We start from the raw sequence: 24,495 nt of genomic DNA on the forward strand, positions 1-24,495 counted from the left end.
AAAACCATGTCATTATTCCTTATGGCTGAGTAAAACTCCATCTTTTTTTTTCTTATTTTTTAATACAGGGTCTTGCTAAGTAGCCCAGGCTGGCCTTGAAATTGGTTTTACAGGTGTATACTACCAATCTGTAATTCTGAATGTTTTTCATCTTGAAGGGGTGTTGTATTTTTTATGTTCTCTGACAACTGAAATGAATATGTTTTTCTCCTTTGTTCCATTAATGTGGTATATATTGACTTTTGTATGTTGAACTACCCTTGAATTTCTGAGATAATTTGTTACTGCATTTGGTTTGCTAGTATTTTGTGGAGGATTTTTTCATCTATGAGATATTGGTCTGTATTCCCCACCTCCCTATTACCAGGGACTGAACCCAGGGGTCTTGTGCATGCTAGGCTAGTGTTCTATCACTTGAATCACACCCCCAGCCCTTTTGTTTGTATTTTGTTTTTGAGATAGGTCTCTCTCCCTAACTCTGTGTGGGTTGGCCACCAACTCCTGATCCTCCTGCCTTTGCCTTCCAAAAAGCTGGGACTATAGGCATTTACTGCCATGCCTGGCCTGTACTATTCTTTGTTTGTGGTCTTTGACTTTGGTATTAGGGTAATTCTGGTCTCATAGAATGAATTAGGAAGTGTTATCTGTTCCTTTCTCATCAATTTTTTCCTTTTTTTTTTTTTTGCTAAGAGATTGAGGGGAGTTGGCATTATTTGTTCATTAAATGTTTGGTAAAATTCACCAGTGAAACTATCTGGTCCTAGACTTTTCTTTGGAAGTTTTTTAATAGACTTAATAAATTAAATTTTTAAATGGAAATTTTGATTCACAGCAAAATTGAATAGCAAGTACGGAGTTCCCATATACTTCTTGCATCCCACAGGTCTCCCCTATCATAAATATTCTCTACCAACATTTGCACATCATTACTGTTGAAAGTTCACACAACTCCCATTACGATTCACTCTTGGGAGATTCTGATTAGTGAATTAATTTATTCATTTGTTATGGGCCTATTTAGGATTTCTAATGCTTCTTGAGTCAGTTTTGGTACTTTGTGTCTTTCTAGGAATTTTCCCATTTCTTTCAGGTTATCTAAAAGAAATGGGAATCTACAAGATTCCTTTTTAATGTATTGATGTCTCTGCTTTCATTTGTTTTGTTTTTGGCGGTACTGGGTTTGAACTCAGGTCCTCAACGTTTGCTAGGCAGGCACTCTACCACATGAGGCACTCTACCACATGAGACACTCTGCCAGCTCTCTGCTTTCATTTTTGATGTTATAATTATTTGCATTTTCTTGTTTTCCTAGTCAATCTGGCTACAGATTTGTAGATCTTTTCAAAGAACCAACTTTTGATTTCTTTGATTTTCTCCACTGTTTTTCTAGAATTTGTTTTGATTATCTCTACTGTAATCTAATTTCTTTCCTTCTACTAGCTTTGGCTTATTCTTTTTTCTAGTTCCTTAAAGTCTAATGTTAGATTGATTTGAAGTTTTATATTTTAAAAACTTAGTTCATCAACTGTTTATTATAATAACTGACATTTTCAAACCAACACATTAGTGTGGCAGTGGTGAGTGGCTACAAGAGTATATACACAATTTTTAAAGTTTATTTTTTGGTGGTATGGTTAAACATACATAAAATTTATCATTTTAACCGCACAATTCCATGGCACTAAGTACAATGACACTGTTGCACATCCATCACTACTTTCCATTTTACAACTGTTTCTTAATCCCAGACTGAAAACTCTGTATCCATTTGAATACTTCCCATTCTGCCCATCCCCAGTTGATGACCACTGTCCTACTTTCTGCCTCTGAATTTTTCTATGTAACTCATATAAATAGAATCATAAAATACTTGTCCTTTGTGTCTAACCTATTTCATTTAGAATGTTTTAAAAATTCATCTGCATTGTAGCATGCATCAATATTCCATTTGTTTTCTTTTTGAGATGCTGGGGATCAAACCCAGAACATGCCAGGCAAGCACTATACCATGAGCTAACCTGCTCCCTCACCCCCACCTTTTTAAGTTTTGAGATGGTTTTGCTAAATTGTCCAGACTAGCCTCAACCTTGTGATCCTCCTGCCTCCTGAGTGCTGGGAACTACAAGTGTGTGTCACCGTGTCCAGCTTCCATTAGTTTTTAATGATGAATGATATTCCTTTGTACGTACATACTAGATTGTATCCATTCATTCATTGATAAGACATTTGGGTTATATCTAACTTTTGGCTATTATTAACAATGCTGCTGCAACACTGATGTACAAGTATGTATTCTAGTCTCTGTCTTCAATTTTTTTGGGTATCTACCTACAAGTGGAATTACTAAGCCACACAGTAATGTTATGTTTAATTTTTTGAGGAACTTCTATACTGTCTTCAATAGTTCAATAGCTTTACATTTACACTGCCAAAGCACAAGTATTCCAATTTCTCTACATCCTTGTTAGCAGTTTCAACAGCCATTATTTTGCTTTTTTCTTAATAGCCATCTTAATGATATGAAGTGGTATTGCTTTATATTTCCTAAATAATTAGTGATGTTGAGAATCTTTTGATGTACTATTGACTATTTGTATATACACTTTAAAGAACTGTCTTTTCAAATCATTTGCCCATTTGGCTGGTTTTGGTTATAGACTTGCAGGATATATATGTGTGTATAATATATATACACATACATATACGTATTTATGTATATATGTGTATATACATATACACACATATATATGTATATATATATATATATGTATATATATTTGAACCTTTATTAGATACGATTTGCAAATATTTTCTCCCATTCTCTAAGTTGCCTTTTCCGTGTACGTTCATGTACAAAATGTTTTAAATTTTGATGAAATTAAACATATCTGTTTTTTTCTTTTGTTGCTTATTCTTTTGGTGTTAAATTCAAGAAATCATTGCCAAATCCAATGTCATGAAGAATTCCCCTTATCTCTTCTTCTAAGAGTTTTATACTGAATAAACCTAAAGGAAAAGGCAAAGAACCAATTGTAAATAGTAAAAGCTATATGAAAACTGGAACTTTTCTGGGATGAAAAAGGAATATTCACAACAAAGAAGGCAGAGAAATTTATTGCCTCTTGAAACTATGAATATAGCTTAGATGAATCAGACAAAAAAAAATTGTTGACATTAAAGTACATTATTATGACCAGATTTGTCTTTTGAAGATTTCTGATAGGCACTTCTGCAACTAATTTGTATGGTTTGATATAAGTGTTTTGTGAGTATTTTTAAAGGCCAATAAAAAGGCATCTTATGATGTTTTACCATGTAAATATTACATATGAATTGACAGATTGCATTTTTCTTTCAGTTTCTATGATGTTCTAGAAAAATTCCACCTTTTCCACATATATTATAAATATCAAGCTAGGTATTTCTCAGTTTTCAAAATGAGTCAATAGTTAAGAATTTGTTTCCTTAATGTATGTCAGACTTGAATCCATTCAGAACACAGAATCCCTTGCAAAACGCAGCATAAGATGTTTTGTTTAAGTACTTATAAGCGTAGCTCTAAAATATTTTTTACTTTATAGTATCGAGCTTTTTAGCCCCTTCACTTTGGCATCCCTGTAAGCCTCTTTTGTAGCCCAAAAACTATAATAAAAGGAATACAATTCCCTCTATCTGCACTCCCAACTATTAGTTTATGAGTCAGAAAACTTTTTCTATAAAGGACCAGACTTTGAAGGCCTTGGTGTATCTATTCAAGTATGGTGTCATATACAAAAACAGCTTAGACTACAGTAAGTGAATGGGTGTGGCTACATGTGACTCATGGCTATGGTTTTGCCTGTCCTTGCTTTAATGCACCAAAATGAAATCTGTTCATATAAAATATCTAAATATTATAAATATCTATTTATAATAAGGGCCTAAAACAAACTCTCAAATTTTTCTTTTATACGTTTTTTTTTAAACATAAACACCATATTACCTGGGAAATATTCTCTAAATATATCTACAGTTTCACTCTTTTCTTACCCTGAGATATTTATTAAGAAAGGGTAATCTGGAGTCTAATACATGAGATATCTTTGAGGCTATACATTATGTAAAGAGGAAGCAATATTACTTCTAGCATTATAAGAAACCCTGACCCCAAACACTGACTTTTGGTTAACACACGTGTCCAACATACTGAATGTTAAAGGGCAATAAGTTCTCCCCGGCAATGATTGCAGCAATTGAAAGTTATATTTTCATATCTAGTATAGGGATGAAATCGTCCAATATTTTTCTTTGTAGCAAGTAATGTGGTTGGTGAAGAGTCAGAAAATGGATTATCAGGTGAGCTTTCTATACAGGTAACTGGATCCAAAATACGCAGAACCTAAGGAAAATGAGAGGTAATGTCAGATGTATGCAGTATGGCCTTTAGATTTACTGATGCATAACTATCTATAAAGTTCCATTTCACTAATATGAAACCATCATAAAAAATAACATTTGTGTGGTGAATCTGAGGAGACAACTTATCCCTTTTCCCCAAAAGCTATGAGTTTAACAATGATGCCTAGCTATTACATTATCATCGTAGGTTACCTATTTTTCCAATATTCATGAAATTAATGTTCTTTCATGGATACTGATGGAAATAAAAACCAATGAAAATTAAAAAATAAGGTTATACCAACTCTACCTTATGTGACATCAATTTTTATCTTTAACCAAAGGCAGATGCACCCATCGCCTTTCTTTTTCCATCTTTCCTTTTATCTTTATTCTTCTACTTCAATACAAGAATCATATTTCAAAGCCTTTGGTCACTTTTTATTTGTAAAATAAATAGCTTTTTATTTCTTTTTCCAATTTATAGGCACTGTTTTATGTTAACAGCCATGTTCTTATTTCTTGGGTTCCAAAACAGTATGCTCTCCTAATTCTTCTGTTTTGACTCCCTATTCTTTCTCCTTGACTAAAAGACTGAAAACAGAGGAACTCTTGGTTAAAAAAATTATCCAGTTAAGGACAAGGATAACATTTCTGGCTTATAGTTCTTATTTTTCATGTTCAAATTCTCTCAGTAATCACCACATGAAGAATATGATTTATATTTCATAGGATGTGGACAATGCAACTGGAAAGAGATTATGAAGTGAACCAAGGAAAGGTCTTTCTTTCTTTCTAGGTAATTATGGCTTATTCAAAGGAGTTTTCAGGAATGGCTGAAGACGCCCATTTCCCTAGCTCTCATGTCGGTCCAACAAATTTTTTTTTTCTTTCTAGATCACCACCATATCCAAAGAGCCACAACTAGGGCTGGTGAAATGGCTTAAGTGGTTACGAGCGCCTGGCTTGCAAGCATGAGGTCCTGAGTTCAAACCCCAGTGCTGCCAAAAAGTAAAAAAGAAAAAAGAGCCAAAGCTACATTAAAAATATTCCAGCATCACTTCAGAACAAATGTTCTAGAGAGAACAAAATTGTATTAGTGAGTTTGTCTGAGGGGACTACAGGATATGGGAGAGAGAAAATGTTAGAGAACGAAAAATATTGAAATAACTCACTTGTATATGAATATAATAAAATGCACTTTACAGTAAGCTGTTGAATATTAGGGGAGCATGGTGACAGAGAATGAGTAAGTAATGGAGGGGAGGGGTTAACTTGGCAAAAGTACAATATATACAGACCTGAAGTACCAAGGTAAAATCCCTTTAGACTATCAATATACACTTAAAAAAAAGTAGGGAAAAGCAAATCTTTTCAGGGTGTGGGTAACAATGGGAGGGGGTGGACACAAAGAAAGGGGGAATGAGGGTGAATATGGTAGATGTATTTTATATCCATATATGGAAACAGAGGAATGAAACCTGTTGAAATTGTTCTAAGAATGGGTGGGGGGAAAGGGAGAATGATGGAGGGGGTAAATCTAACTAAGATATATTGTAAGCACAAATGTAAATATGACAATGTACCCCCCTGTACAACTATTATATACTAATAAATCACAAAAAAGAACTACTGTTGTCGTTTAGAACTTCTATTTGTCAACTAGATACTGTCATTTCGATTTGATTTTTGAGATTCTTCTGTTATTATGGAACTAGTTAAGTGTTAGAGGACAAACAAAGATGAAAGGCTTATGTTAAAATTGCTTATAAATATGGAGGGGGAAATAAGAAAGATCTTCACATACTCTATGTTATGTTATCACATTATAGGTCTTTAAAAAGAAAAACAAAATACTAAGTGAATTCAGTAGAAGATGACTGAATGAACAGAAAGGATTCTGAGGTGATGGAGATGGATTTTAAGCAGGGTGCCTTTCACAGTGTGGAAGATGGAAAAATGGGTGGACATTTAACAGATAATAGAAGAACAGAGAAATGTAAGCTATTGCAATTACCTACCTAAAAAATTATGGCACCCTGAAGTGGGGCTGAAAGGTTCAAGGAAGAAGTGCTACCAATTGTGTTAAATGAGGGAATGTGGTAGGCTAAAAGACGGGGAGAACAAGGGGATCTAGACCAAGCCCTGAGGATAACCCACATTATAAAATAAAATAGAATGGTCAGAGAAAAGAGAACAGTCAGGAAGGTATAGGGTTAGTTATATAAACCAAGGGAAGACAGTGTTTCAACAAAAGGGGAATGATCAACTATACCAAACATTGCTGTAGCAACCAAGAAGACAGTGACATAACTTCCTAACAAAGAAAATAGTAGAAAAGAAGAAACGTTTTGGATAATGATGATGAATTTAGTTTTAGGTATTCATTTAGTAAATAGTTGGGCACTTAATTTATTATGCCAAACCATAAGGAAACATAAAGACATAAGCCCTTTAGTAGTTTACAGTTTGGAAGGGGGAGAAAAAAGCAATTACAATTTAACTTGATAAACAGCTATACTAGATATGTGTACAAAGTGCAGTGGAAGCCTGAAGGCATATCTAGATTTGCCAGTGAAATTAGAGAAGACTCATTCATATAGGTTGGGCAACGATAAAAGTCCTGGGAAAGCAGTCTCTGTAGAAGGAAAAGTATACACAGAGGCATGAGATACAATGGTACATGCATGGACTGGAAGGTCATTAATACAGCTAGAATGTGAAGTGTGATGGGTAGGGACACTTGGGAAATGATCCTTGAGAAGGGGGCATAGAAAAAATTATGAAAAGTTTTCTATACTACATGAACAAATTCAGACTCTATACTGAGGAAGACTGAGAGCTGTTTGATGATTGTAGTGTCATTTGTGAAATAACTCTCTGGCAAGGCAGGAATATTAGGGGGCTATTTGCAATAATCTATGCTGGAGAGGAAGTGTTTAAACATGGGAGAGGAGGTTAATTAGAAGTGACTGGTAAGATTTGTGAACAATAGGATTGGGGATGAAGGAAATAAATGATTGTACCATTTATAGAGAAATTTCTAAGTATGTATATAGGAAACTGCTATAAGCTTTATATACACTGTTTCACGGAGTACTGAAAATATCATATACAGTTGGTACAGTTCACTAACACTTGCAATAGAGAAGGAGGTTCTCTTCTTCTTTGGGGTAGTGGAAGAGGAGGGTGTACAAATGTGAAAGCTAGGAGGAGAGAGACTGTTCTATTTTTAGCTATCTGTAGAATAAGCAGATTGAAATGTGCAGTTGGATATAAATCTCTTGAATTCAGGGAAAAAAGTCTCATCATAAAGCTAAGGGAATATAATTCCCAAGAGAATACAGAAACTATGCTAAGTGAGTAGAGTCTCAAGAGTAGTCACAGGAAGATGACACCCTCTCTCCCCCTCAAATGCTGAGAAAGAATGGTCACAGAAGTAGTGACGACCTGACAGAGTATACTGTATCAGAAACTAAAAATGTCTGAAAGGGACAAGCAACAGATTCCTATGGAACGTCAACATTTAATGAAGGAATAAAGTGTATAAAGAAGAGCTCAGAGAGGTAGCTCAAGGGCTAAGAATACTGTCACAGAAGTCAAGGGAAGGGAGTTTCAAGGAAGTAATGTACAACACAGTAAAATATGATTATAAAGTAAACAATGATGACCTGATAAAAGTACTTGATAACTTCTTAGCCTTTTGGCTAAGATCAAGTGAAGAGTGCTTTTTGAGAACAGTGGGGCTGGAAGTTGTCTACATTTTTTAAGTGATGCTAGGAATTAAGGAATAGATGGTATGTAAATATAAATAAGGATAGACTTTTCTAAAATTCCTGGCTGTGCAGGGAAGGTGATAAGGCTACATCCAGTGAAGCTATGACAGAAGGAAGAAAATGCCAATAGAGAGAGAAGGGTAACTGTTGAGGGGAAGCCTGATGAGCCTGGAAGGGATCTATGTTTTGAGGAAGAGGAGGGACATATTTTCCTGGCATATCATACATGCAGGCTTTTAGATATCAAATAGGACCTTGAGGGAGTTTTCTGCCTATTCTCCTTTATCTTCTGTGAATTAGGAACCAAAGTTACCTGCTGAATGGAAAGTGGTAGTTTAATGGGTATCGAAACAATGACACAAGACTGGGATTCTCTGGGTATCTGGGATTCTCTGGAGAGGATTGAGGAGTAAGATACTGCAGAATGACGTATACCCTATATAGGAAAGGAAGAAGGAAGAGAAGCTAGGAGAGCAACCTAATGAGATTGAAAAAGTATAAGGGTCAGGGGATAAAAATGTATTCAAGGAACAGGGGTAGTCAGAATGAAGGAATGAGAGCTAGAACAAAGTTGAGATCACAGATGACAGATTTTAATAATGGAAAATTTAATAGTTGAAGATTTTAATACTGGAAAAGTTCAAGTGAATGATAAGGCTCAAGATGGGGATGGGAGTTGGATACTAAAGTTTTAAAGGCAGTGAACTTGGCTGATACCACAAAGCTGCAAGATCACACTCTTTGACAGGTCACCTACATAAGCCCTGAATTCTTCCATGGCTGTAGATAATTGGTATACATTATTTGATTCTATAGTATTTGGCACATTGCCATCTATATGTGGGAATTAAATAATTTCCTCAGATCAAAAGTAAGCTATTTAATTTACAAGGATTACTAAATTAAAAATTCTACATAGTTGTTTTTATGTAAAAATGAGGGCTGAGGCAGTGGCTCAAGTGGAAGAGCACCTGCTTAGCAAGTACCGGGCCCTGAGTTCACATGCTAGTATGCCAAAAAACCAAACCAAAGCAAAACAAAACACCAAAAACCAAAAATGAGTATAAAGGATTATCAATGATTTGTTAGCTAAAAAAGACAGGAACTCTTCCAAAACAATTACATTTTTCTCCTTAGAATAGAGCAGTAATGTTAGAAAAAAAATTAAAGCTCAGAGAGAGAAATAATGTTTCTCCAAGATTGTAAGTTTATTAGCATGAAAATTAGGTTCAGATCCCACATTTTCCAACTCCCAATACCAAACATTTTAACATGTCACCTTTCAGTAAAGGGAGAGTAAAATCCCACAGATCGTGAAGGAAGTTCCATAGATCACCAAAGAGAAAATATGTTACCTTTTCAGCCATTTTCTCAGCTGGGGTACTGCAGAACTCAACTGATGATGGAATCTTTTTTTCACTGCCATTGCCAACATTTCCCAGGAGATGAGCATTTACTGCTTTTGCCAACTTGTGATTTGTTACTGATAGTTCTGCAGTGCTGTGGGGTTGTGTGCTAGGAGAGTAGGTCTGCTCTCTTCCCCACTGTAAGGAGACCAAGAGCTCCTCCAAAATTCTGCATAAAGCACATGTGAATACTGAACAAAATGTAAAAATCCACAGTAATAAATAAGTGAGCAACGTATTGCTGACATCATTAGTATCTTTCTTAGAGTTTAATAAATTTGGAAGTCTGGCTACATAAATTAGATTATAGAAAGCATCTGGCAATCTACCAGGTGGTTATCTGGAAATCACTCAACAAATAATACTTTTTAAAGTTATCATATTTTAGTATATGAACTACTGATTTGATTTGTGAACCTATGTTTTTTCCTTTCCTGATGAATTCTATTCACTGATATTTGAATGTTAAGCCAACCTACAATACCTAGAATAAACCCTACTCGGTCATAGTGTATAATCCTTTTTCTTTATTGTTGGATATTATTTACTAAAATTTTGTTGATGATGTTTACATCTAAGTATGTAGTATTCTTATAACGTCTCTGGTTTTGGTATCAAAATAACACTGGCCTCATAAAATAAGGTGGAAATTGTTCCTCTCTCTTCTATAGTTTATAAGGATCTGTATAAATTTGGTTTAATTTTTGCCTTAGATGTTTACTAATATTCAGCAATGAATCCGTAGAAGCCTGGAATTTCTTTCAAAAGATGTTTTTTTAACTCCCAATTCAATAGTTTTTTAATAGGTTAGAGTTATTTAAGGTTATATAGCTATATCTATATCTATCTATCTATCTACCTATCTATCTATCTGCTCTTGAGTGACCTTTGATAACCTTTGAGCTTGTCCATTCATTTCAGTTATAGAATTATGGGCATAAGGTTGTTAACATACTCTTATTATCTTTCCTATGTTTCTATAATATGTAGTTTACACTCTCTTTAATTCTTGATACTTAAGTGAATCTTATTTTCTGATTAGACTGGCTAGAGACTTCTTAAGTTTATCTGTTCAAAAAACTAGCATTTGGCTTTCTTTTACATTTATTTTAGCTCTCACCCATATTATTTTCTTCCTTCTGTTTATTAATTTATTTTATTTCTTGAAGGAGCTTAGATTACTGATAACATTCACCTTTCTTATTTCACCCCAAAGGCATTTATTGTTGTTTGAGGCAGGGTGTCACTAGGAAGCCCAGACTGGCCTTGAACTCACAATCCTCCTGTCTCAGCACTCTGAGTGCTAGTAGTTCAGGCATGTGTCTGACCAAAATAAGTACTTAAAGATGCATTTCCCTCCAAACACTGACATATAATTGCCTCCTATAAGTTTTGATATTTTGATACACTGTGTTTTACCCTTCTAATATTCCATATACTTTACTCTTAATTGACTCTATTGGTAACAAATCAATCACACAAAAGTACAAAGAGCTTTTAAGGAAGACTACCTTATTTTTTTTTAGAAGTCTATCAGTTTGAAAGTTCTGGATTATACAGATATGGAGACAAAACTCTAACACAATGTAAGAGGAAGTGCTCTCTTCTATTCTTTTAGGCCTCCTTTCTCTCAGGGTATCGATTTTAAAGTTCAACTTAAAGAATATGTACAATAAGTGTCAAATGTACACACTAAAAAAACTATCACCATAGCAAAAGTTGCAGTAGAAGAGCTCAGCATGTAAACATACTTCTGGGTAGCTGTCATTTCCTGACGAAACTGCTCTCGTTCACTTAGGAGATCTTGTATAGCACTTTGTGCATCACGGTTTTGACGCTGTAAAACTGCTCGTGAGTTGGTTAACTCATCTGCCATTACCCTGGAAAAGGTTAAAAATTTTACATACAAATTCTCTGACAATAACAGCACACACAAGTTAATATTACTTTGTGATTGTCACTTTCATAAACTAACAAAGATTTAACAATCAAATTGCTTTGCGGTTTTAGAATTTTCATGAAAAAACATTGAAAAATGTTTATGAACTTAGAGCGTCTTACACAGATTTAGCTAAAATATTTATTTATAAAATGACAAAGGAAACAATTGTTTAATTTTTTTATATAGGACTTTTGAATTTACCCCAATATTACTCTGGATTAATCTTAGTTTGAAAAAAAATTAGTATGTTTTTAAATACAGAAAAATTTAAAGAGGAAAACCAAAAATTAGTTATTTTCTCATCACTAGATTTCACTCTGCCTTTAGAAAAACGGAAATATAGCCAGACTTACACAAAGGAAAACTCAGGCTTTCTTCCTGCCCAGCATGCCTGTTCTTTCATATCCAACTGGATAAGGTTTATTAAAGTTTTTCAAAAAAATAATTTACATATATTTCAATATAAAAGTATGTGATAAAAATATATGTGATTTATTTACAAAAGGGATTATTTAATACAAAGCTTTGTACATGTTGCCTTTTTCAATTAATAATTTATTCAGAGATTTTTCCATAGTAGTGAATTTTCAGTTATCCTGTTACCAGTTTTAAAAAAGGCCCCATGTTTTCTACTGATTGTATGTACCAAATTTTATTTAACCAGTTGTCTATTGATGGACGTGAAGCAAAATTTTGAAGTATTGTGTTTCAGCTGAAAAATTTTAAAACTAAAGTCTCAGACCTGTGTTAGTACTGAATTCTTTAAAACGAAAACAATTTTGACATTAAAAGATTAAATCAACTAAAATATCAATAAAGTTGAGTTTAATTTTTATTCTTTTGAATGTTTTATCAGTGTTGATCCGGATGTTGAGATGAGCACACATTGCACTATCTGTATCATATACAGCTGGTTTTCTCCTTAAACTATTCAATAAGAATTAACTTTCATTCTAAGTCAATAAATAGTAAGTTAATGTCTTCAAATAGAATGCTACACTACCACAACTAGATAACATATAAATGAAGGACTTTAAAAGAGTAATCAATTACTAGAAAGTATCATATGTGAAAAAAAGCTTGTCTAAAAATTTATTCATCACAATCAGTGTTTCTTAAAGTATAGCCTGGTTACCTTTGGTGTTTTGTGGAAAATCTCTAGGTGATTCAATTTAAGTCAACAGTTATGAAACACACTGTGAAATCCTTTGCTACACAAGTGGGTAATATCCAGAACTTATGTCCCAGTAACTCACAGTAGAGAGGGCTGCGGGTAAACAATGAATCATAATACATACAGAGTTCCCCAACCACCAGTGTGTCGAAAGGCCTGGACGAGGGTCTTGTGGTTTTGGCCTGTGTTAGAGAGAAGCCTCTCCACTGTGTTATAAAATCTTATCATTTTCTATTTATGCATAAGAAAAAATGGTTGGAAAGCTCTATTATTTAGGTAGAAGAGCTATGAGAACAGAGCATGGAGGTTGAACACTGTCTTTGTGAGTGGGAATGATATTTGAGTTCTCTAGATAAAAGCTGGGGGAAAAATAATCTTTTTTTGATTTTAAATTTTACCAGATGTCTGAGTTTACAATTTTATTTTGGCTTAAACATTGCAGCAGGCATGATTTCTACAATGAGGGAAGATCTTTACAGCACTTCTCCATTTTAGGGGACTGTGATCATCCCAAGGAGGGAGAACTGCATATTAAATAATGTGCAAAGTATTTTTACAATCTTAGTCAGAAATCTACACACTATAATCTACTTTCTTGTATTATGGGTAAAAAAATCCAGAACTAGGAAATTAATTATTATTTTCAATAGGAAATACCTGCTTGCGAGGAATTTACTTCGCCATACATCACATTGTATTGACATACGTTCTAACTGTTCAGAAAGCTGAGCTGTGTTTCGACCCAGGGCTTCATTTTCTAAAATAAGCTGATTCTTCTCACGTGCTAGACGTTCAAAGTGATACTGAAGATCATCCCCAACAGAAGCCACCAGTAATTTTTTTAATTCACGATTCACCTACAAGACAAGACCACAACCAATACAACAAGCTCAAAGTAATGTCCCTGATTTAAATTTAACAGAATTAATGAAAGAGAAACTGTTTGTGTCATCTGGACCTCCATTATTTAAACTGTGCAAAAAGTGGTATTAAATATTTAAGTTTCATAATATATACAAACATTATCTATCTACACAGAATGTGGTTATAAACTGAGCCTCTGTAATAAGAGTACAAATCATTACCACAAAAATAAACTGCTTTCAGTCAATACACAAAGGAAAACAAGATCAGAAAACTAAACCAATTAATTTGCAAAAAAAATGACAGAATGTTTTGTGTGGTTTTGGTTTTTCAATATTTATAAATAAATCTCTTTGTGTTCTAGGATTTTTACTTTCAAGAATTTAAGAAAAGGAAGTAATCTAGGATACCTATAAATACACTGAAATAAATGTCCAATACAGGTATTAGTGCATGGTATAGCCACTGAAGAACACTATGCTATTAATAATTGTAAGAGAATGTTGTGACATGGGAAAACATGTATACTTAGAAATTAGTTATTTAAAGATTATTAAAATATATCAAATACATTAAAACATATTTGGACAAGAATCACTAACCCTGGTGTCACAAAGAGTAGCATCTTAGCAACCTGCAAAAAGATGTAGTCTAATAGAGAAACAAGGCAGAGGTAAGGGAGTTTTACTACCATGCAGAGGTTAAAGCAATACAATCAAGCATTATGGATTGTTGTTCATTTATGTATTTAATTATTTTATAATACTGGGGTTTGATCTCAGGGCCTCATGTTTGCTAGGTAAGCACTCTATCACTTGAGCTACACCTCGAAGTTGTCTTTCATTTATAATGAAGGCAAGATAATTTATTTCACCATTCTCTTTATTCCAACTGTTATGTATCCACAGGCAAAAATACTTGGAATTTATGGATTTTTAAAACAAGGACAGCTGACTTATTTGTCAACTTGAAAGCAGTTAATAACTGTAATCTAATTTGGTTTGGCAGTTAATAACTGCAACCTAATTTTACAACCTATGGATGGTCTTATCCAAAGCACCTCATATCTCCATCTTTGACCAGGTTTAGACTATAAGTTCCAAAAATAAACTCTGTCTAGAGGTCCTGAGAGAAAATGGGAAAGTTAAGAGGAAGCATTTTAGAGAAATGACAACCTATGATAAATGGCATTCCTGTGAAGAAATGTGGTTTTCTAATATGAAGGTACAGGTGTAAAGAGCAGTATTCATTAAAGCTATTAAGGCTGTTCTTACCTCTGTCTGTACTCGGAGCTGGTTTGAAAGTCCTTCTTTGTCCTGTAATAGCCTCCTTTCAGAGTTTCTGAGCTTTTCCAATGTAGTCTTTACCTCTGAGAGTTCCTTCCTAGGTTCTGCAAGTCCCTCTAACTGACCAAGGAATTCTCCTTTATGATATCCCAGAGACTTAACCTTTGCATTTTTATTGGGGACATCATGAGTTATAGCAGCTTTGGGAACATATATTCTTATAGCTTCAACTTCAACTGCTTTTTCAGTGACAATCTTCCCTAACTGAAGAACTCCAGGGCTTTCTGAGGGAAATGCTTTTTTCCGTGGACTCTGAAGGATGTGATGCTTTATGGGTTGGATTCCAGAAGTGACTTCAATAGACTTAGGTGGCTCCTCAGTTTCCATTCCATCTCCTGCTCCTCGGATTGGGGTTGAAGTAAGGATAACTAACCAAGGGAAACAAAACATGAATTATTTACTGCAAAGAAATGCTAGGAAATGCCAAAACTGCTTTGACTCATGTTCAGAATTAGTGACACTAAAAAGAATGAAAAAAATTCACAGTAAAAAAAGTAATTTTAAAAACAATCATGTGTCAATAAAAGATGAATAAAGTCTTGTAGGCTCAAATTTTCCTTAAGTGGCTTCTCTGTTGGTAGAAAATACAGAAAAATTAGAGTCAGAGAATTTGGTTCTGACTTTTATTTCTTAATAGGACTCTAGGTACATAATCTTCCATTAATTTCTATATCCTGATATGCTAAATGGAGACAGTAGCAACCATGCCATGGTGTTACGATAAGAAGGAATGTAGTAAGACTGACTGCCTGGCACATAGCAGGCACTCAATAATGTAGTTAAAAATAAAAATAAATATCAGCTATACATACACATATTTGAAACCACCTTTGTACCTCAGAATAAACTCATCTGTTTTTGTGAATTCTTGACAAAGAATGCTTTTCACAGGGGTTAGGGAGAACATCATATATGTTACACTAGAGAACTTATCATAAAAAAATTCTACCTTATTCTTAAACCTAAAGATTTAAGTCCTGCTTACACAGTGACACTACATTGTACTGTCATATGGAACTTCCTTAGACCTCACTTTCATTGTATTTATTTCACTGGTATCCTATGCCCTCTAGTGGCTTTTAACTTATTTTAGGTACACTACATTCTCAACAAAGGCCTTGTATGTAGTACTGAATGTATACATGAATAACAATGAATTCATTAAGAACAATAAATTAATAATAATAAGGGTAAAGGATGAGTACACAGGTCAGTTACAATAATTATAATGATGAACCCTGAGTGGTCACAGACAGTAAACATGGTGCTGGGTGTTTAATGTATGCTAGACATTCTGTGAGATAGTATGGAACTCTGTGCTCAGAAACTTACTATCTAATTTAGAAGGCAGGACCTACACATAAAAAGAAAAAATGGAGACTGGAGGTGTGGCTCAGTGGTAGAACTTGGGTTTAACATGTATGAAGCCCTGGTTCAATCCCCTGCACCACAAAAAAAATAAAGAAAATAAAGAAAAAAATGTATTAAAGGGTAATATATAAGTAAATTAGTAAGGTACAATAAGTGGTACAAAATATTTCAATAGAAATTTTATTTTGTTTCTATGGAAACATTAAAGACAATCATAACTACTGATTAGTTTTTAGTGAGCTCATTGGTCTAATCAAATCTTATCTATAGCTCTATCTATCCATTATCTTAGTGAACACTTTTATGACAACAGATTTTTTTGGACTTTAAATTATTTTTCTCAAATTTTCAACTGGACATTGTGGTGATGCCTATAATCCCAGCAGCTGGGAGGCTGAGACTGGAGAATGCTGAGTTCAAGGACATCCTGGGATGGACCCCAGCTCAAGGTAAAATAAAATAGAATAAAAAACAGTGAAGGCTGAAGATACAGCTCAATGGTAAGCACTCATTTAACATGTGTGAGGCCCTAGGATATGCTCAATTCCTAAAACCACAAAAAACAAAAATCAAGTAAATTTCCAAGCATGCAGTCTGAGGGTACAGGGAAGATCAGTACAGTCATACTGCCTTCCCAAATCACTCTACTAATGTATCTGTAGACCTTTCCTTACTTCTCTAGGGTTTTTTTTTCTGTTATTTATATGCTCAATACCTGTCATTTAATACAATGTTTACAAGTAAATGAGAATACATATAAAGTGGTCAGAATGGTGGTTGGCATAGTAAATGATCATTAAATGTTAGATCTTATTTCTTTTACTAGTATTCTTCTTTTAAAAATCTAATAAACTTTGGATATTGGTAACAGAGAGAAAAGTTTACTTAATATTACAAAATATAATTCTGATTTTCATTCCCTTATGCTAGTCTTAAAATAGTTTCCAAAACTAAAGGATTCTTTTTCACTTAATAGATTTTTGTGCCGGGTGCTGGTGGCTCACGCCTGTAATCCTAGCTACTCAGGAAAATTGCAGTTTGAAGCCAGCCCACGCACATACTTCCATGAGACCCTGTTTTGAAAAACCCTTTACAAGAATAGGGCTGGTGGAGTGGCTCAAGGTGAAGGCCCTGAGTTCAAGTTCCAGTATTGCCTCCCCCCCCCAAAAAGAATAGGTTTTTGTTGTCATTCAAAATTTTCTTATATGTAAGCAATGTACTTGGAATTTTGAGTTACATCAGATAGAAAGATATTTAGGGGTATAGTTTACGTGTTTTACTTCACAAAACAGTTTACATTAGAATAAAATAGTGTCACTTAAATATGAAATGTGAACATTTCCACTGAACCATTTTACAAATAACTGTTCTCATGTTCTTAAAATCAAGGATCTTAGTATCAGACCACAAACTCTAAAGTTGATACAGGAAAGAGTAGGAAATATTCTGGAGTTAGTAGGTATAGGTAAGAACTTTCTCAATGAAACCCCAGCAGCACAGCAACTAAGAGATAGCATAGATAAATGGGACCTCATAAAACTAAAAAGCTTTTGTTCATCAAAAGAAATGGTCTCTAAACTGAAGAGAACACCCACAGAGTGGGAGAAAATATTTGCCAGCTACACATCAGACAAAGGACTGATAACCAGAATATATAGGGAACTTAAAAAACTAAATTCTCTTAAAACTAATGAACCAATAAAGAAACGGGAAAGTGAACTAAACAGAACTTTCTCAAAAGAAGAAATTCAAATGGCCAAAAAACACAGGAAAAAATGCTCACCATCTCTAGCAACAACGGAAATGCAAATTAAAACCACACTAAGATTCCACCTCACCCCTGTTAGAATAGCCATCATTAGCAACACCACCAACAACAGGTATTGGCGAGGATGTGGGAAAAAAGGAACCCTCTTACACTGTTGGTGGGAATGTAAACTAGTACAACCACTCTGGAAAAAAATTTGGAGGCTACTTAAAAAGCTAAACATTGATCTACCATTTGATCCAGCAATACCACTCTTGGGGATATACCCAAAAGACTGTGACACAGGTTACTCCAGAGGCACCTGCACACCCATGTTTATTGCGGCACTATTCACAATAGCCAAGTTATGGAAACAGCCAAGATGCCCCACCACTGACCAATGGATTAAGAAAATGTGGTATCTATACACAATGGAATTTTATGCAGCCATGAAGAAGAACAAAATGTTATCATTTGCTGGTAAATGGATGGAATTGGAGAACATCATTCTGAGTGAGGTTAGCTTGGCCCAAAAGACCAAAAATCATATGTTCTCCCTCATCTGTGGACATTAGATCAAGGGCAAACACAACAAGGGGATTGGACTTTGAGCACATGATAAAAGCAAGAGCACACAAGGGAGGGGTGAGGATAGGTAAGACACCTAAAAAATTAGCTAGCATTTGTTGCTCTTAATGCAGAGAAACTAAAGCAGATACCTTAAAAGCAACTGAGGCCAACAGGAGAAGGGGACCAGGAACTAGAGAAAAGGTGAGATCAAAAAGAATTAACCTAGAAGGTAACACACACGCACAAGAAATCAATGCGAGTCAGCTCCCTGTATAGCTATCCTTATCTCAACTAGCAAAAACCCTTGTTCCTTCCTATTATTGCTTATACTCTCTCTTCAACAAAATTAGAGATAAGGGCAAAATAGTTTCTGCTGAGTATTGAGGGGGTGGGGGGAGAGGAAGGGGGCGGAGTGGGTGGCAAGGGGGGGGTGGTGGCAGTGGGGAGAAATGACCCAAGCCTTGTATGCACATATGAATAATAAAATAAAAAAATTTGGTTTTAGGTTTGTCTAACTTTATCTAATATAAATTTCACTGTTAATAAGACATTCTTGCATTTAAGAATGTGTTAAGTATAGATTAATAAAAACAATAATAAAAAGACCCTATCGTCATGTCATTCAGACACACTGAGGTTGACGAAATAAGAAGCAGGCCTGATAGTCTGATTGTGGTTAAACTGGATTTCTAGGCAATTCATAAACTGTTTGAGTTGGAATTTTAAGTAATGGAGATTCAAGAACAAATCTATCTTTGACTTTTAAAGTTAGTATTAAAAGGCAAAGAAACTTCTTTTGTTTGAAAAGAGATTTCTTGTCAAACAAAATACATATTAAAATTCCAATCAAGAAGTTCATTTCAATCCCGATTTACCCTTAGCTTTATTTAAACTATTCTACTTACTGAAGCACCATGAATATCAAAGCTGTGTTATATATATGACAGCTCTTTCTCACAGTAACAACTATGATTCTAGCTGACGTACATGGGCAACCAGGCAGTGAGAGACAGTGTTTGCGTTTTTCTCACCTGGTATAATACCTTCTATAATTCTATTTTTCTCTATGACACACAAAAGAACTTTATTACATATGCGCTAGGCACAATCCGGGGCATATTCACGTGTAATTACTTCCTCTCAAAAGGGAAGACAAAAATCTATGGTACCAGCTCCATAATTATGAGTAATGCTTGCATGAAGCTAAACATTAATCTTTATTTTTCTCCACTATTTGAAGGAAACCAACAAAACGAATCCTTACTTTATCAAATCACTTCCACTTGTGATCACTTATTAGTGAATTAAAACATATCTAAGGTGTACAGTTTATTGTTACTGACTTCCCCAAGGACTGATGGCATATTAAAATAACAAACAAGGTCATGAGTCTAACACTATAGAATAGGTTTCAGCAAACTTTCTTTAAAGGCAGTAAACAGTTTAGGTTTTGGGGATCACAATGCAAAATCAAGTATAAGATCTACATACTTATATAAGACGAGAAAGAAAAACAAATTTTTGTTGACATTCAAACTATGATAATAATAGTAATTACTGAGCAAGGTCTTTTTGTAATCTGATACTGGGAAAACCAACTATTTTTTATTCTGGGTAATACTACAATCTATACTAAATTATTAATTCCTAATTCAAATTATATAGTCTGACAAGACTTTTAAAAACACTCAAACTGAGCTATAAAACACTTAAGTTAGGGATGTTACCTGGTAATTTAAAATCAACATTCTTTTAAATGTTACCAATATTGCCTAATAAAGTTTGGTTATTAAATCAGAAAAATTTGTTATAAACAATGGACTTAGGAGTGAGTTCAATATTTATTAAAGTGGTATCCAAACATTCTTCTTGCCAAAGCCTCCAGATAGAGTTTCCTGGTCAAATAAGTGTGAGCAATTCTGCATACTGTATCTCTTTGGGGCTTCACAGTGAACTTTTATACATAGGACGTAATATGCAAAGTCCTGTACTATCATCTCTCTTTTAATCTAGGATTTCTCAAATTTATCTGCTCACAGAATCCTTTTTCATCTAATCTTTACTATCCTACCTAACTACTATTAAGATTCGATTATTATTTTTTGTTTGTTTGTTTGCTGTGGTACTGAGGATCAGACCTAGAGCCTTGTGCATGCTAGGCAAACACTCAACCACTGAGCTACATCCCCAGCCTAAGGTTAGATTATTTTATGGAATCATAAATATTTAAATGTCTCAGACCGTATTATTTTGTCTACTTTTACTAAACTGCCTAATTTTAACAGTTATATTTTAATCTTCTAGCCAAGAATTTAAATTTGCAGCTGTTACTGTTTATTAATAATGTCTCCCTTCCCTCTTAGAATGACTGGCTGCTCACAGCGTGAGAGGAAGTCCTGCTCCCACACCAGACAGTGACTCTCTCCTGAGGCAGTCATAGGAAACGCGGACATCTAACGATGTCAAACATTAAGTCTACTTTTTCTCACACTATGCAGAACAAACTTTTGTGCACTAACAACAGCAAACATTATACTAAGTAGGAACAGGACTAACATTGGGTTGTCTTTTTTATCGGATAATTAAGATAAAGTGAAATAATGTACGTGAAAATTCTTTATAACTATAATCCTCATAGCAATAACAAAGAATAAAAAATTCACAATAAAACTTTTAATCACTCATCACATTATTGCGTTTTTTGCTTTGTGCCAGATGACATGCTAGTTGCTTTCACATTCATCATCATTTAGTTGCTCTTATTTTCCCATTCATTTCCAGTTTATTTCATTAATTGGTTTCTGCTTTACTTATTCTAATAATATAAAGCCCCCCTAGTGACTCATGAAATGTTGTTGTACACAGCTGTTATTAAATTCAATTAAGAATTTATTAGCATGATCTTTCTTTCTTGTTTCCTAAAACATATTTAACCCCTTTTAAAAAAGAGTTTGCTGCTGGAAGTCTGCTTCCTATGAAGTTTGCTTCTAGGAAATTATTTCCCATCTCTCACGGAAGGATCCGGCTAGCAAAACTCACTCTATCTAGGTCAAGATGAGCTCACTTTGGAACATATTGCCTATATGGAAGAGAAGATGGCAGTAGAATATAAGGGTCTGAAACACAAGAGACCTGGGCTCCTAATTGATTTGGAAGTTGTTCCATAGGTTAATTAATTACTGACGCTCTGAGAATGTGAGATTAAAAATGTTGATATTTAAAATATAAATATTGACATTTAAAACAAGGACAGGAGGTTACAAAAAAGAAACAAGAAAGATACAGGTAAAGCAGCACTGTCCAAAAGAATTTTCTGCAATGATAGAAATATTAACAGTCACCAGCCACATTTGATTATTGAGCACTTAGAAGTATAGCTATCATTATTGAGAACTGAATTTTAATTTTTTAGAAATGTTAATTTTAATTCAAATAGCCATATGTGGTTATGTTATTGGACAGCGAAGAGCTACAGAGCAGGCTTGACAACAAAAGTGGTGGAAAGAATTTCAAAAGGTAGGGAATGAATAGTATTATATATTACAGAAAAGACAAGCTAGACAGGTCTACAAAGTGCCTACTGTATATAGAAAGAGCTAGGGTGGAATTGCCTCCCCCTCCACCATTTATATGTTGAAGCCCTAGCTTCTAATACTCCAGAATGAAACCTTAATGGAGAACAAAATCTTTATGAATGTAATGAATTAAGATGAAATTATACAGAAGGTGGGTCCCTTATCTAATATGACTGCCATCCTTATAAGAAGCAAGTTCGAGAGAAAAATGTACACAAGGAGAATGTGAACATGAAGATAGAGATCAGGGTAGTACATACATAAGCTAAGAAGCACCCAGAATTGTCAGCAAACCAGAAGCTAGGAAAGGGGCCAAGATCTTTCCCTAAATAAGAGTGCACAGCCTTACTGACTTCTAGTTTTCAGAACTGTGAGACAATAAATTTCTGTTGTGTATGTTATACAGCTTGAAATCTTTTGTTACAGCAGTCCCAGCAAACTAACACAACCAGAAAGAGGTCTTTGATACCTGCTGGCAGTAGATCCAACTACTTAAGTCTTTAAAATGTTCATTCTTGCTTATTTAAATCTTAATCTTCTAGTGGATAGGGAAAGCAGAGGTAAAACTGTTTTTACACTAAGTGTTTAAAGGTGAACAGTCACTTAATACATCCTACTTAACGATGGTAAGGTTCAGTTGTATATTGGAGTACTGACATATAAACACTGCATTAGAAAATAAACAAGACATGAACTGAAACAAATATTTCCCAAAGAGTCTATGAGGTTTAGTCACCTGGATAAAACATTCCTTCACATCATCAAAATAAGTGTTATGTTTTACAAGCAATTATCAAAAAAAGAACACTTGAAAAAAAAGAACACTTACCTTTGGTTTCTAAACTTTTAAGAGTAGTCATTTTTTTTCTTAACTAGTGAAAGTGCGCTCCAAGACTTTCACTGAAAAACCTAGAAATGTACACATATGAAAGAATTAAAACATACCATACAAACACAATGAGTCCTTTTGCTTTAAAATTATAATATCTTAATTGTTTCTGCTTTTAGCACTAAAAGAGAGGAAAATGTTCTTTATATTTCCCTTCTCATGGGTATTAGTTATGTCTATCAAATGTCTCAAAAATTAGGCACAGTTTACCTTTAAATATTCTGTTTCACTATCCTCACCAAGTACACTCTTGTCAGAGGTGTGTCCTGAATTTTAGTTCAGATGTAACACTGAAGTTAATGTAGGGGCTTTTGTGCTATTGACATGACAACAGGAATTTTAAAGTTCTTACTCTCTCAAATGAGACATATTGACACAATTTGTTCACTATCTATTTACCTATCTATCTATATCTCAAAGAGGAGCTGATGAAATTATCCAAGGTAATTTCACTTGCACCTTTTTGGTAATAAAATGGCATAGCTGTTAAAAGTAAAATTAGAAACATACACTTGAATATATACTTTCAGAAATGTAAATACGGCCTTACAGTGTAGAGTCGGATTATCCAGGAGCATAAGAGGCAAGGTGACACCAATGAAATGATATTCATACGATGAATTGGATGATGACTGACTTCACGAAATAAAATGATCGTTCTCAGTATTGGACACAGTTCAGTACAGGTCTCTCATGACTAACTTCCTTGACATCACAGACCCTCCTTCACCACGGTTTACTGCTCTGAAAACGGGTATACAAGGACTCCAAGACTCCCGAAACTGCGCTGAAGATACGGCCAACACAGCGAGAGTCCTTCGGCAAAACACCCAGTGATAGAGTAGGGACCAGGAGTGACAGTGACAAGCCTGTCAGCCTTCGCTGTCCCGGGCAATCGAACCCGAAGTTCATCTCTGTCCAAAGAAGCCTTCCCAGAACAATCGTTCCCCAAATGCAAAGCTATTAAGGCCATCAAGCTCCAGCCCAGACCTCCGTTTTTTCCCAACCTCCTTAGCTACACAAGCCCGTTGTAGGTTTACCTCTAAGGTTCTTATTCTCCCTATTCCAGGCGGCTTCGCCTTGTAGGCTCCTCGCCTCTGTCTCACCAGGTTAATTTCACAGACTCCTCTTCTGTCCCGAGCTGACCCGCCCACGCCTTCCCGACAGCAAGCTGTTCTCTCACCTTAACCACTTCCTATTACTCAGGGTTTCGTTTCCGGAGTTCTTTTCCAAAGAAAGACAAACAACTTGTGTTTGAGCTCGAGCAACACAGAACACACAATGTAAGTGACAATTGGAAAGATGCCTATCTGAAAGTAAAACATAATACGTGGAAGTACAGTCCCATATTCGTTTGAACTTCCGGGTCATTTGTCAACCAAACGGAAGTGGAAATGCTGGAAAGAGGAAGACTGTATCCGGCTGCTCCCGGCGATAATACGAAGGGGCGGAGCTACG

At 34.8% G+C, this 24,495-nt stretch overlaps 1 protein-coding gene across 3 annotated transcripts; it reads right to left on the minus strand.

The window, feature by feature from the left end:
* Window positions 1–3: 3 nt before the first annotated feature.
* Window positions 4–24,405, minus strand: Blzf1 (basic leucine zipper nuclear factor 1). Of its 3 annotated transcripts, none has more exons than XM_020176908.2 (7): window positions 24,221–24,405; window positions 22,978–23,057; window positions 14,814–15,253; window positions 13,333–13,532; window positions 11,311–11,439; window positions 9,509–9,728; window positions 4–4,378 (listed from the first exon to the last, which is right to left on the minus strand). In XM_020176908.2, exons 2-7 carry the CDS (start codon window positions 23,006–23,008, stop codon window positions 4,193–4,195), a joined length of 1,206 nt encoding a protein of 401 aa, XP_020032497.2. In that variant the 5' UTR covers window positions 23,009–23,057; window positions 24,221–24,405; the 3' UTR covers window positions 4–4,192. The 3 variants fall into 3 exon arrangements, with proteins under 3 accessions (XP_020032497.2, XP_020032496.2, XP_073903643.1); XM_020176907.2 differs by lacking the exon at window positions 24,221–24,405 and adding an exon at window positions 24,078–24,214; XM_074047542.1 differs by lacking the exon at window positions 24,221–24,405 and adding an exon at window positions 23,588–24,049.
* Between the last annotated feature and the right edge of the window lie 90 nt (window positions 24,406–24,495).

Source organism: Castor canadensis, chromosome 11, assembly GCF_047511655.1.
Source record: "Castor canadensis chromosome 11, mCasCan1.hap1v2, whole genome shotgun sequence".
NCBI lineage: Eukaryota > Metazoa > Chordata > Mammalia > Rodentia > Castoridae > Castor > Castor canadensis.